Source organism: Carettochelys insculpta, chromosome 10 (assembly GCF_033958435.1).
Source record: "Carettochelys insculpta isolate YL-2023 chromosome 10, ASM3395843v1, whole genome shotgun sequence".
Classification (NCBI taxonomy): Eukaryota; Metazoa; Chordata; order Testudines; family Carettochelyidae; genus Carettochelys; species Carettochelys insculpta.
In genome coordinates, this window is record NC_134146.1 from 26,378,779 (window position 1) to 26,393,517 (window position 14,739).

The 14,739-nt window shown below is 42.9% G+C and overlaps 2 protein-coding genes across 6 annotated transcripts in view; one reads left to right on the forward strand and one right to left on the reverse strand.

Annotated features, from left to right (window-relative positions):
• Positions 1-5,131: 5,131 nt before the first annotated feature.
• Positions 5,132-6,840, reverse strand: SERP1 (stress associated endoplasmic reticulum protein 1). Its single transcript, XM_075003742.1, has 3 exons — positions 6,592-6,840; positions 6,334-6,409; positions 5,132-5,415 (listed from the first exon to the last, which is right to left on the reverse strand). Exons 1-3 carry the CDS (start codon positions 6,673-6,675, stop codon positions 5,375-5,377), a joined length of 201 nt encoding a protein of 66 aa, XP_074859843.1. The 5' UTR covers positions 6,676-6,840; the 3' UTR covers positions 5,132-5,374.
• Positions 6,841-6,951: 111 nt separating this feature from the next.
• The window catches only part of EIF2A (eukaryotic translation initiation factor 2A), a 30,810-nt gene continuing 23,022 nt past the window's right edge, over positions 6,952-14,739 (forward strand). For 2 of the 5 annotated variants that reach the window (XM_075003738.1, XM_075003739.1), the window contains exons 1-3: positions 6,965-7,118; positions 12,570-12,639; positions 13,024-13,098. In XM_075003738.1, coding sequence (XP_074859839.1) covers positions 12,600-12,639; positions 13,024-13,098 — 115 coding nt within the window. In that variant the 5' untranslated portion in view covers positions 6,965-7,118; positions 12,570-12,599. Of the gene's footprint in view, positions 7,119-12,567; positions 12,640-13,023; positions 13,099-14,739 lie in introns of those variants that run through there. The other 3 variants (XM_075003741.1, XM_075003737.1, XM_075003740.1) reach the window with 3 other exon arrangements.

A 14,739-nucleotide genomic window follows, 5' to 3' on the forward strand; every position in this document is an offset into this window, starting at 1 on the left:
AAAATTGGGTATCATGAGGTCCTGGTCCATGAGTAGGTCTCATAGGCACTACAGTAATAAAAATAAATAAGAATAAAGCCATCTTGAGGGATCTAAGTATGACTTGCTTTTGAGGAAAACTGACTAGCACTTCTGGATTAAGGTCTATATAATTTTAAATGTTCCTGATTTAAAAAAATCTGAGTGACATAGCAATAGGTCTAGAGAGAGGCCCCCATCAGAAAAGGGGTTAGGCAGTTTCTTGATGAATTGTTTTGCATTCTCACAAAGATATGCTATTGAGGGAGAACTTTTGTTGGTAGCCAGTGAGGACTTGCTGGTCATTTGTCTCCACCTGCTGGCAGAAAGCTCTACCCTGAATGCATCAGATTAATCTATGCCCTATAACATTTAGGAAACCGCATTTAGACAACTAGGAAGGTAGTTTCACAGCTTAGAATTTAGAACTGCCCACCTCTTTTGACCCTAGCCATCTCTCTTTTGTAACTATCCCCTCTTCATTGCCTTCACATCATTGCCATTTTCCATTCATCCTTCCTTCTGATCCCTTCTGTGTTTCAGATAGTAACTGGGACGCTAATTTGTTTTAACAGCACATTAACTCATTAAATAAATCCATCTTTGAATGTGCCCATCAGTCTATTGTTTTGTCCTCCAGGATTGTTTTGTCCTCCAGTTTGATCTTCAAGGAATGTCAGTTGTTGCTGCTGTTTTGGACTCCCACAACGAATTGCATTCTGCAGCACATGGCAGCATTTCCTATTGCTGCCTATACTGCAAAAACAAGAAATCCTGTGGCACCTTGTAGACTAACAGATATTTTGGAGTATAAGCTTTTGTGGGCAAAGACCTGTTTTGTCAGATGCAACAAGTGGGTCTTTGCCCATGAAAGCATATGCTCCTCAATACCGGTCAGTCTTATAAGGTGCCATAGGACTTCTTGTTAGTTTTGAAGTTACAGACTAACTCGGCTACCCCCTCATACTGCAAAAGAAAATCTGGGGGTTTCCTACTTGGCTCACTTCCCACTTGCCTCCCAGACCAAGTTTGTTGCTGCTTTCTCAGAAAAAAGAAGTGATGCAAGCTTTTTGTAATTCAGCAAAATTTACTTTCTCTTTTAAATGTCCTCTCCCCTGACACCTTCCCCATGGAAACTTTTTCTGAAAATACAGAAATCTGACAGCAAATAAAAACTGGGTGAGATGAGACTAGATTTGTCTATGCTTGCTGGTAGATTGACACTGTTAAGTGATGCGGCAAATGGCCATTTACTGAGTCAGCGGAAGACATGATAAATCAGATTTACTGTTCAATACACCTTCTTAGAAACAGAACTTCACAATCCAGCTACCCTAAACTGCAAAATCAGTGCTGAAATCGGTAAACATTTTCCCCTCCATCCTCTTGTGTATTCTAATTCAAGTTTCTGAAGATATGAGAAAGTAAGGAACTCAGAATATTTGCAGAATAAGTAAGATACGAACACATTTATTCCTAGCAAAAGCAGAGCTTTATAAATTTCTAAATACTCACCCTCCAGAATTTATCAAACGGGGTACTTTTGGTTAATCAGGCTCTGCAGACACTTTCCACACACTCCTTCAATACATACTCTATAGCTTGTTTCAGTCCACTGGTCAAACAGTTCCCAGAGACCGTATAGTTTTCAACAGCAACTTCTAATTCCTCTTCCTTTGTCTTCTGTTGAGGTGCTTCTATTGCACCAACCTCTCTCCATAGAATAACCAGTTTCTTCTTCGAAGGAGTTTTGCCAAGAGATACATTGATTGTTCTACTAAGGCACAGTCATTCCATGTTAATGACGACTTTGACTGTAGCTACTTTCAGACAAAATGCTCCCTTATTAACTAATAGCTGATTCAGTGAATATTGAACATTCCTTATACACAGTTGATAAAAATCAGAATGTGCAAGCTATACTGAGGTTTCCTCAACAATTAACTGAATTAATTCTATTTAGTCACTTTAGGTTTCATTATGGAAAAATGCAGTCTCAGCTTCTGTATAGTAAGGAAAATGTTTCAATACTTAAAGTTGAATGACAATCTATCTTTGGCACTAGTCTAGTAGGTACAGTGATTACCTATACTAGTGTCCCTAAACCAGCTTATGAACTGACTGCAATTTAATTCTATTTCATACAGCAGCCAAGCTGAAGTTAATTCAAGAAACTGATGTGTGAGGCAGGATTTGGTCTTTCGCATCACTTACTCAGTGATCCCACTGATATCCTCACGACCACTCATAAGGCAAAGAGGACTTTGTGCTTCTTTCCCCTCTAAATCAGTTGATAAACATGGTAATCTGGTTTGTTGACTTATATTAGCATGGTTAAAATGAAGTACTTTACCTGCATTCTTAGATTACACTAATACTAAATTGTGATAAACTTAGCATTTTTTAGAGAACACAGACTTCCTTAGGTTTTCTGCACACAAATGATCTAACTCCCATGTTTGAAATCAGTGCATGTGTTGTAAGTGGAAGCAAACCTGCCTGTTGGGTATTTACCCAGTGGCTGTATTAGCTAGTTTGCCTATGCATAACTTACCACAATGGTCTAACATTTTAGACAACTTAAACCCCATTTTCTACATCTGGGGATAAAGACATGCTTCAAAGAGGAAATTAACAGCAATGGGTTAAAGACATATGTATTCGATAACTAATCTGAGATACTCCAGTACCATGGGAAACTGTGGGGCTGACCAAATAAAGACCCATTTTATAGTAAGGACCTTTTTGGACAAATATGCACAGTACTATTTATTTCAACAGAGTTATGCCACTTCACACCAGCTGAGGAGCTGACTTTATATGTAATGTGTTCCTATTATTTTAGTGATCATACATGTTTCTCATTTAAGCACGAGTTTTAATACTTAGTATTTTACTTAGTCAAGATGGAAACTGAATTAGGATGGCTAGTTCATGCCTCTGCCAATGCAAAATTAATCCATAGAGTAAAATTCCTAGTACTTTATTAAATTTAAAGCTGTTTAGTTTTAAGTGCTTTTTTAATTAATGCTAAATTACATACCAGTGACCAGCATCTGAAGAAGTGAGTTAACTCACGCAAGCTCATGCTCTAAACTTTTCTGTTAGTCTATAAGGTGCCACAGGACCCTTCGTTGAAATTACATACCAGTGACCTTTTTAGGTTAATGATCAAATTGTTACTGTACATGCCTTGAATAACACCTTCACAATTGTAACTAAAACCAAAACTAGCTATTACTAGGGAATGAATTTGACTAGTTTCAATCCATTTAATTAAAGAAAAACAAGAATACTCACCCTCATGGAAATTAGACACTATCATTTTGCAAAGGGCATATTGTGTTAAATACATGTGCAACAAGCATGATGTTCATCTAGAAACTTCATCTTCCATTCAAGGTACGTGTCTCTCACTACAAGCACAGTATTCAGTAACATCAAACATGTGATCAAAAATATCAACCATACCTGACTAAAAATTAGCAATTATTTCATGTTTTCTCTGAGCTGTCTCAGGGTGATTGTTAAACCAGGCTGGAGACAGATAACTCAGCTACTCAACAGTGGAGTCCCCAAAAGGGTGGGAGCAGGGAATCACTGTACTGAAGCAAACTTAACATCTCCTTTAGTCAAGGTTGCATAGACCCCTGTTCAATGTAAAATGCAGAGAAATTTATTTTCCGATTTCTTCTGACATAATATAGAAAGGCACTGCCTATTTTGTTTTTACTAGTTCTATATTAGTGATCTGTAAACTCTTTGAAAGTTTACTTAACCAATAAACCTTTTAGTATAGGCTTAGAATAATTTAAAAAAAAGCTTATTTTCACATTAATGAGACAATTTAGATTGGAATGGTTAGCACCTACATGTTTAAAAGTGAGACACTTCACATTTTAAAAGTAATTTATTTAAAATAGTATTGCAATTGTACACAAACTTTTTCATTTACAAATTATACCAATTTCCCAAGAGACAGCATATAACTTGTTTGGCTAAACAACTGGGCAGATCCTCGGCTATAAAAAAGTGTCACAAGACCACTAATTTCAAGTGGACCTAAAGCAGCTGAGGATGTGAGTGTAAGTAATTAGCAACATATCCCTAGACATAGGATTATTTATTTTTTAGGTAATTCTTCATACAACCGTAGGAGTAATATCCCCTTCCTCTATCAACATGCTAAAAACAGACCTTTATTTTACCGGAGTAAGTGCACAAAGGAAGACTGACTCCATATTTAAGTCAGACAGCGCTATTACAACAGGTAGTTTGACAGTCTATGCTTTGAGAGACTTCTGCAATAATTAGGTGTGATACATTATATCACCAAGACTGTTTCAGTCGTATACAGAGTCATCAAATCAGATTTTAGGGTTATTCGAATGTAGCTTGGGTCTTTGACAGGAAAATATTTAAGTGCAAGAGACAAAGGCAGGTTTGGACCCAGTAGATTGGTTCACCTGAAAACATGTTATTTTTCTTTGGAGGTACTGTGTGTGTACATGTGTCTTATGGTTGAGTACATGCACAAAAAATCACCATTGTATTTAATTAATTGAAAGTGGTTCAAGAAGTATTTACAGCCAAGTTATACATTGCTGCCAAAAAAGTTTGACAGTCAACAGCAGCACTTATCATAGCTGCTATACCCTTCGCTTTTAGAACTAAAGCATTCTAGAAGCAGTTGTTGCCTTGTCATATTTGGCCAGCCTGATCAATTAAAAATCTAATGATTTTACATTACTTGTTTTATGACAAGTCTTGAAAGAGGCATGGAATAAATTTTTCTACCGTTATTTGTATATGAGTGCTAATGCATTGCCACATTACAGTAAAACTAGATTACAGCCACACATTATGTTCCATTTAAATAAGCAATATAATTCAGCACAGCCCATTCAGCATCATTGTGCTTTAAATTCATGGTATGTCCACTAAAATCCTTGCTTCTCAGTTTTAAATAAAACCACTTCCATTTACACATAGGGTTAACAAACCAAGACTGGTGTTTACGCAGACATTGCAGTTCCTAGTATTTACACTGCACACAGTGTAACAGCTTCACAAAACATGAATTTATACTTCACTAAATAAGTAGGTCCACGACTGCAGATCAATAGAATTTTATTGCTTTATACATGGGGTGCTTTTCAAGGCACTGTGGTCTTAACTAGAAAACTTGGAATGACTTGTGAAGGAACATGGAATGATATATGGCCAACTTGGAAAGTAGTTCTGGATCAGGACAGTATCATGAATTAAGGTTTTAGACCAGGGTATCAAACATTAGGAATGACAGTTCATTGTAATTCACAGGAAGATGATGAAAACTTGTTTGAGATCAGGTCCTTCACATGCCCATCCTGATACTCTGAATAATTTGGAAGATAGCTGCAAAAGAAAAGATGAATTGAAGTGATCCTACTAAACAGATCAAACAAATCATAGCTAATACTTGCAAGAATCAACAACAACTGTACACATTCATTTTTACCAAAAAAAAGTGTGCCTTCATGACCTAGTTTGAAAAAAATAACTGCTAGAGAACCTTTATCCTTTGCATTTTTAATGGCTTAAGTAGTGATATATGGCCCCTTTCAGCATAGGAAATTAATCAAAAAAAAAGTAATATTTCATCTAATACACAAGGTGAAAGAGGAATTAGTCTAAAAAGTTATTAACTATTACTAAAGATTGGTTAGTCTACTTTATTCTGTAAGTACACTGCCAAGCCTTTGGAGTGTTATTACACATTACCTTACTTATTAAGCAAAGTAAAGTCTAATGAGCTCAAAACAGGTGGACTACTGACAAGAGACTCCCAATCAGTGTACAGATACTCACTACAATTGATACAATTAGTAAACATGCATCTAATCTGCTTAGATGGTTTTAAATATTGTTATTATGTATTTCCCATTTATATACCAGAGTAATTTCTGAATAGCCACCATGTTTGTTATGATCAGTAAACACAGAAAATCTGTAGCTGTATGCATGGCTTTCCCCATCTTTTAAAATTGGTTATGTAAATTAATTTCCTCTAACTCTTGCCAGGGGAGTGACACTACCGGGGTCACGGGTCTCATCTGCACACTAATCAATATTGTTGTACACTCCTGCCCCAAGAAAGGTCAGTCACCTCCTGGGCTTTTTCCAGCAGCGGGAGGGACAGCGAGCAAGGCCACAGAACTGAGAAGCCTGGTTCCAAGAGAACTTCGCGCCCCCCCGCCGCGCACAGGCAAAGGAAGGCCTCCCTCACGGCTAGGAAACAGACCCAGTATGACGTGACCCCTGTGCAACGCTTACCTGAGCCACAAACCACAAAGATGAACAGCGCCAACAGCCAAGGCCCCACCGACGCCTTCTCTTCGGGGGCGTTTCTCTGCGGGGAGAGCAGCAGGGTCAGGGCCAACTCTCCCCCAGCCGAGCCGAGCCCTGGACTCTTGAGAGGCCGCGCGTATCCGCGCGAGCCGCCCCACAGCTCCCCACCCCTCAAACCGATTCATCGCCTGGGTACTCCCCCCTCCGGAGAGACCCGTACCCCCCCGCCGGAGAGGCCCGTACCGAGGTCTTGGCGACGTTGCCCCGCTGGGTGATGTTCTTGCTGTGCTTCTCGTTGGCCATCCGGATCCGCTGTTTCGCCACCATCTTTCCCCCCGCGCCTCAACTGCCGCGTCTGTGCCGGGGCTGGGGAGGGGGGGTCCTCAGACACGCAGCACCACCCACCTCTCCCAGACCGCTGCCAGCGTAAGCACTGAGCGCGCGCCCCGCCCAGCGGAAACAAGCACCGCGGAGGGGAAGAAGTGGTGTCCACCCGGAAGGGAAAACATCTCCGCGTTCACAGAACCACCAACCCGCTCGTTCGACGTCAGTACTTCCGGGTCAACGGGAACAGGCGGGTTATCTGAGACAGGAAGTGGTGCTCCTTGGAAGCACATGACTGCAGAAGCCCACGTAGCCAAGGAGGCGGTTCTCGCTCGCAGCGGCCTGGGAGATGTGTATATTCTAGAGTCCTTAATGCTGGCCTCTGACCCGGAAGGAGACATTCTGCATCGGAGCCAATATGGCGCCTTCCACGCCGCTCCTGGCAGGTGGGTTCTGTGCCAATAGCTAAAGGCTGCAGTGCAGGGAGGGTGTCGCTTAGCGGAGCAGTGTTTTTAGGGGCCGCTAGCGGGGCCCACTCCTTTCGCGGGCAACTTCCCGGCATGCTGGGCTGCTGAGCTGTCCTCCGCCGTCCTTGCTGTCCCGTTCCCTTTCTGAACGGTCAATGTCCCCTTCAGCTGGGTAGCGTCTTCCTGCCATGCTGGCCCCTGCCCCCGGGTCGCTCCCTCGCGCAGGCCTCTCTTCGCTGGTTGCTGTTGACGTCCCGCACGCATCTCCTGCTCGTTGTCGCCGCAGCGCATTTCCCGTGCGTGGGCGCCGATGACCAGTTTGTTCTGCCTGGTGCCCGCCCTGTAGCGCAGTGACGCTCTCAGCCTGGTACCTCAGTGCGTCCTAGTGCTACTTGTGGCGTGCTCAGGCAAGCGGCTTGGGTTCAGCGTGAACCCTGCTCTTAGCCGGTGCTGATGCCTCTGAGCTGTGGGCAGTTTTGCTGTTTGAGAGACCGTTGATACTATTAACGTCGTGGTACTTCATTGGTGTGCCATGTGGACTTGCAGAGTAGTAGAACTGGACGGGACTTCATGAGGTTATCGAGTCTAGTCCCCTGTCTTCATGTCAGGACCAGCACCATCTAGATCATCCCTGAGAGTTGTTTGGCTAACTTTCTCTTAAAAATATCCAATATTGGAGAGACTGTAATCTGGCTAGGCAATTTAATCCAGTGTTTATCAACCCTAACAAGAAGTTTTTTCTATGTCTGACCTAAACTGCCCTTGCTGCAATTTAAGCCCCTTACCTCGTGTGCTGCTCTCCTGTAGAGCCAACAGACCGAACCCGCAACTGTAGGGGTAAAGTCATGTACCTCTACCCCATGAGTTAAAAGTCACCAGGCTCTCAGCCAAAGCTGTAGAGCAGACTTCACTCTCTCTTGTCAGTGGTCTGAGTGTCTCTAGGATTATCCTCAAATGTTAAAGAGACTGTTTTTTTCATGCCCTTGTAACAACCTTTTGGGTACTTGAAAGCTATTATGTTGCTTCTCAGTTTTTCCTTTTTTTCCCCCATACTAAACACATTCAGTTCTTTATGTTTTTCCTCACAGATCATGATTTCTAGATCTTTAATCATTATTATTGCTCTACTCTAGACCTTCTCCAGTTTGTCCTAATCAGGGTAGAGCAAAAGAATTTTTTCCTATGTCTTGCTTATAATACTTCTGTTAATACATCCCAGAAGCATGGTTGCTTTTTTTTTTCCTCACCAGTGTCATGCTGTTGACTCATATTTAGCTTCTTCTCAGTCTTGCTTCCCATGGGACTTTACTTAACCAGCTCCCTGAGTTTGCTAAAGTCTGTCTCCTTGAAATCCATTATCTTTATTTTGCTGTTCTCTTTGCCATCATCAGTTAGAATCATGAACTCTATGTTGTGATCATTTCCACCCAAGCTGCCTTCTACTTTCAAATTTTCAATCAGTCCCTCCCTATTTGTTAAAGCCAAATCTAGAACAGCCTTCTCCTTAGTAGCTTTCTTCACCTTCTGAAACTCTCCAGTACAGTCCGAGAACTAGATAATCTGTTCTCTGCTGTGTTGTTTTCCCAACAGGTGCCCAGATAGCTGAAGGCTCCCATCACCACAGAGTCCTGTGCTTTGGATGATTTTTTTCAGTTGTTTTAAAATAAAATTAAAAAAAAAAGCGCTTCATCCACCTTTTCTTCTTGGTTAAGTGATCAACAGTAGACTCCTGCTATGATATCACCTTCGTTTTTCACTCCTTTTATCCTTACCCAGAGACTCTCAACAAGTCTGTTTCATATGTCCATTTCAACCTCAGTCCACATGTGTACATTTTTAATATAAAAGGCAACACCACTCTTTTTTTCCATGGCCGTCTTTACTGAGCAAGCTGTATCCTTCTATGTGAATGTTCCAGTTATGCATATTATGCGTTTCTGACCCCTCCCAGGTTTCTGTTTGACTTACCTGTGGGCTTTGTTCACCTGCCACTTCAAACTTAGTTTTAAAGACTTCCTCACCAGGTTAGCCAGCCTGTGTCGAAATACTCTCTTCCCCTTTCTTGACATGGACCCCATATTTTCTTTGCAGTCCTTCCTGCAACAACATCCTGTGGTCAAGGAAGCTAGTGCTCCACTGGCGACATTATCTTTGCAGCCAAGCGTTCAACTTCAAGATGTATTTGTCTCTGCCTGGGTCCCTACCTTTGACCAGAAGGATTGAAAAGAATCTCTTCCACTCCAAACTCTTTCACCCATGCCCTGAGCTCTGTAGTCACTTCTGATCTGCTCAGGGTCATGCCCAATGGATGAGTAGTGTGGGTAGTAGTCATAAGGCTGGATGATCCTTAACAATTCCTCCATAATGCCTTGGATACAGGCTTCTGGCAGGCAACATACTTTCTAGGATGCCAAGTCAGGGTGAGGGATGTGTGCTTCCATTCCCCTCAGAAGAGTCTCTAATCACCACAACCCTACATTTCTTTTTGGGGGTGGTAGCTATAGACCTTCTAGCTTTGGGGATACCTGACTTTTCTGTCTTAGGGTGTGATTTTTCATCTCTTACCTGGCACAGGCAGGGTGAGGCTCCCAGAGCAGAGCATTGGGTCAGAAGAAGGGTATGCTTTTTAGGTTGGCATTGTAACCAGTCCACCTGGGGGGAAAATGCTTTGTTTTGACAAAGAATATGAGGACAGTGGAACTGTTCTCCGGCATCATGGTGGACGGGTTAGGAGTGGGGTGCCAGGGGTAACCAGCTGCCAGTGTCCTTCTTGTGACAGAGTCATCTGCTCCTCCCCCAGTGGTGTGACAGCAGTCCTCTGTAGCTGAGTAGCTTCCTCAGTCTTGGAGGTCTCCATGTGAATACTCATAAGGAGTTCCTTGTGGGCACAGATTCTGTTCAGCTTGAGAACCTCCTTCTGTTGCTCTCCCTCCTGCTTCCTAAGACATTCTACCAGCCGGCCCCTTTCACATTGGATAGTTCCCCCTCACCCCCGCCTGGTTTTCTGTAAGTGGGAAATGCAGGCCACAGACTCTGCAGAACTACAGCAGGATCTGGGAAGAGGCATCCATGGTCAGGTGGTTTGTGGCTATGGGTGCAGGTGGAGGAGACAGGAGCAGTGGTGGCACAGGTGATGAAGCCCTTCCTAACCATACTGATCATACTAGGACTTGCTTTCAAATTTCCCTTTTTGCAGCCACCTGGCCACTTAGTTTCTGGCTTTTAAGGTTTTCTCTCTTAGGTCAGCCCTACTCCCTTGTTAACCACACAGAGGGATGGTGATCACAAGGCTGATCAAGGGACTGAGGTCTCAAGCAGTCCCCAGACACGTAGTCCAAACTGACACAGTAACTGAAATAACCTCACAGAGAAATACAAAAATGCAAACAAACCGTCAAGCAAACTCACTCACTTCAAGTTAGTACTTGCACCTTGTTTGTTCAGCAAGGGGATCGCTTTTTTCCCCCTCTCAAACTTCCATTTTTGCAGCCTCCCAATTATTACCCAGTGAAGTGTGGTTCCAAAGTGAGTTAGCACACGTGACTTTGTTAGATCTGGAGTAGGTTTTGAGACTCTTTCTTGAGTGGTATCAAGAAAGTGGCTGAAATAATTAGTGTATGGAGTTGTGAAATAACTAAATTCCTTTCCATTCTTTTTGGTAGTATACAGAGTGTAGGGCTGGGTGGTTCATTATCTGTCCCAAGGCCCAGAGCATTCCAGTGTATTGCCCTGCCTTTTCAATATACAGTAAACTCTTGTTAATCCGGTATTTGATCTGTCAGAACTCTGATAACCAGCATAATTCTGGCAAACCCTGAGCCATGACATGGCTTCCCTTTGAACAAATAAACAAACAAACAAAAAACAGTCCCAAGGTGCTGCACGAGCCCCCCCTATGAAGCTGAGTGGGCTCTCACAGCTGTGTCTGTCATGTCCGCCACCCAGCAAGCAGTTCCTGCTGTCCCCACTGAAAGGTAAATGGGGCAGTAGTTGAAGGGGATCTGGCATTGGAGAGTGGGAGGAGCTGAATTTTCTTATTTGGGGGTCTACTGATCACTGCATGTGCTTCCCTCTCTTCCACGCAGCTCCCCAGCTGCTTTTTAATAACTGGTATATTTGAATATCCAGCAACCTCCTGGTCCCAGGGTTGCTGGGTATCAAAAAATTTACTGTGCAAGGGAGGCTGGTAAGAGAAACAGGGAGGAGGTTTAGATTGTGGTGTTTCCAGTAGGTGGCTGACAGCTCAGTGTCTGTGTTCCATTAGACGTGGTGGATAGAAGAGTTGACCCAGTGTCTTTAGTGCTTGGATAATTTAGCTGAGGTTCGTCCCTGCTAAAACTGTGATTTATGTTGTGGGGCTGGAGTACTCCGCTGAAGGAATTGATGAGGATAGCTGCTTGTGAACACTGGCAGGTGCAGAATATGGTACTTTGCCAGTTCAGGGATGTTTCTCTGTAGATCCTCCATGTTAAGTATTAGTGTTACAAAGACAACATTTAAGAAGCAAGCAACATGATCTTGTGGCTAGAGTAGTGTGTGCCTGGCTTCTATTCTCATCTCTGATAATGACTCTTTGTAATCATAGCCAAGCCACTCTGTGCCTCAGTTTTTCTATCTATAAGTGGAAATGCCTAACTCATTGGGATGCAAAGGGTCTGCACTACAGGCTGAATGTCTCTAGTCTGGCAACATCCATAATCCGGTGTGATTGTAGTTAGTCAGATGACCACTTTATTGAGAGTGTGGATAAGTTTGTTTACAGCTACCAGTCCTGGCTCTCAGTGTTCTGTGCTGTTATTTAGCTGTAATTTACTCCATATGTCTTCTGGTCCAGTAACCAGTGAAAGTGTTGGTAATTCTGCTAGACAATATTGACCTCCCATGGGCTAGCAAATTCTCTTGTTTGGCTGCAGTCAGGTCCCAAGGGTGCCACGGACTAGAGAGGTTCAACCTGTAGTTGTTGTTTGTAAAGTGTCTGGAAATTGTTAAATGAAAGGGACTCATGTAAGTACTACCTTTACTGCTTTTGTAGTATGGTCATGCTCCATTTAGTCCAATACCTTCTAGCTTTTCCTTTCCTACTTCTCCAGGTTATCTGGAAAGGAGGGAGTGCCCTTTTCCTTCTGTTCCTCACTTCTGGAGTCTCTTCTTGCTCCTGTCTGCTAGGATATAAGAGGGGTGTCAGCTGTTCAGAGTTTTCCACCACCCTGTTGGCTCTTGTCTCTTGCATTGTTTGTTACTGCCTGTGCTCTCTGACAATGTTACATTGCACAGGCAACACACCTTTCACAGGTGCTTCACTCTGCCTGTGACAGTAAGGCCAAGTAGGAGGACTGATCCATAAGCAAAGAAATAGCCTCAACTGGTATATCAGCTAGCACCAGACTTTTTTCTATTTCAAGTGAATAATAGATTATTTAACTTTTCTAGTGCGTGGATCTGAAGGATTCTACATGTTGAATGGACCCCCTAGTTTTACTGAGAATACAACACTGCAAAGGTACTGTTTTTCTAAGCTTTGCATCTTTTGCAGAAAATAAAATACTTTTTCTAAATGTCATTTTTGGAGTGTTCATTTGAAAAAAAGTCATGAAATGTGTGCCATATCTAATAATTAACTTAAATTAAAATTCATTAAATTAGAAAATGGAAGCCTCACACTTGTACATGCACCAATGATATTAGTTGACTATTGCTCCCACTAGAGAACGTAAGTATAATGACAGTGACAGATTTTGTTATCTCTGTTGTAACATAAATACTCTGCAGTAATTTCTATGAGCAGCATGGAAACTGGTCATAATATAGCTTTTCATCTCGTTTTTATGAGAGACTTTTTGTGTGATGTCTTTGACTATAGTATGTATTTGTTATGTTTTTTTAGGGACTTCGGGAAAAACTGCAAAGTTTTTACTTTCAGTAAGGATGGTTCTCTCTTTGCATGGTGCAATGGAGAAAAGTCAGTGCATTTTTTTTTATTGATTTCCTTTAACTCATGTTATGAGATCTGGACATACAATATATTATGTGTATAAATGCTATAAAATAAAACACTGTAGAGGCTCTTTTGGTACGCCAGTGGCAGCCTTTGTTTTTAAATTACCATATGAATTACTTATTATTTCATACATGTATAGGGCACCTATTACAATGGAATCTGGATGTGCTTTTATTAGGGTGTGAGCTTTCTGTTCACATTGCTCACTAGAAAATATTCAATTCCCAGATCTAGGATCTTCAGCATAGGAGGGTTATATCATTATTGCTAGGTTAAATTCTTTAAGATCAAGTTATTTTGAAAAAATTCTTGGCGCACAGAATTTTTGAAGCCTGTTGATTATCAACCAAAGGTAGAATTTTCAGTACAATATAAGGAAATTTAAGAAAGTGGCACCTTAGGCCACATTCTGTTAGGTACTGAATACCCTCATCTCCTAGTGAAATTAGTGTAAAATTGAGGATTTTAAGTTCCGTATAGGATCAGGCTCCCTTATTTATAGACAACTTTGGGGTGGGGAACCCCCAGCCTGCAATCCAGATCCTGACCCTCATGGACTGGATCAGGCAAGCCATGGTCTGGGTTTAGACCATGGACTATGCTGGGAGGCAGGAAGTGGCTTCTGGATCTGGTGCTGGTTGCTGCTGTTTCCCCAGCCAGGAGAATGGAGAGGGAGCAGCATTCTCAGCTGCCTGCTTGGAGGCTTCCTGATGCTGCAGTGATTGGCTGGAATTCCAGCCAATCAGAGCAGCAAAAGGTGGTGCCAAGGAGCAATAGGGAAGAGGGGTGCAGAGCTATGTGCAACTGGGGGTGCTGCAAAGGTAAGTTGCATCCCCGGACAGCTCCTGTGACCCCTCTGATGCAGACCCCATCTCGCCCCCTTCCTGCACCTTCATCCCCACCCCAGCTTCCCACCTTCACCCTCCCCTCTCCCTTTCTGACCCCTCCCTCTCAGACCCTGCACACCCACACACCCTCCTACCAAGGCTCCTCACCTTGCCTTTGCCCCCCTCCATCCCTCTCTCCCAAACCCCTCACCCCAAACTCTCCTGCACCCTTCCTGTCACCTAGAATTACATCCCAAGCCTGCTCCTGCACTTCCCCTTCCCAGATACCCATCCCTCTCTTGCACCCCTCTCCTGCGCAACTCACCCAACTCCAGCCAACTCCTGCAGCCTGCATCCCACCCAGACTGCATCCCACCCAGACTGCATCAGTGAGGTGTTTTTTGTTCTTTTAACCTCATTTCTGTGGCCCACGACTGATATGTCTATGGGTCAGTGGCCCTGGACTCAAAAAAAAGGATTCAGGGCCTACTGTGAAGAATCATCTCTCAGAAGCATTCCTGTATGCCAGCAGTGGGCAGTCAAGGCAAGTGAGTGAGCTGCACGAGTGGCCTTCCTTCGCTGCTGCAAGAATGAAATTGAGCATGTGCACTAAACAGGACTCCGAGAATAAGATTAAATACATTGCAGTTGATTTTCCTTCTTTGTCATGCCTTTTTCAACACAAAGGCTATGTCTACGCTAGCCCCCCCTTTTTGAAAAGGGGTGGTAATGAGACACTTTGTGATGTGCTAATGAGGCACTGCGATGAATATGC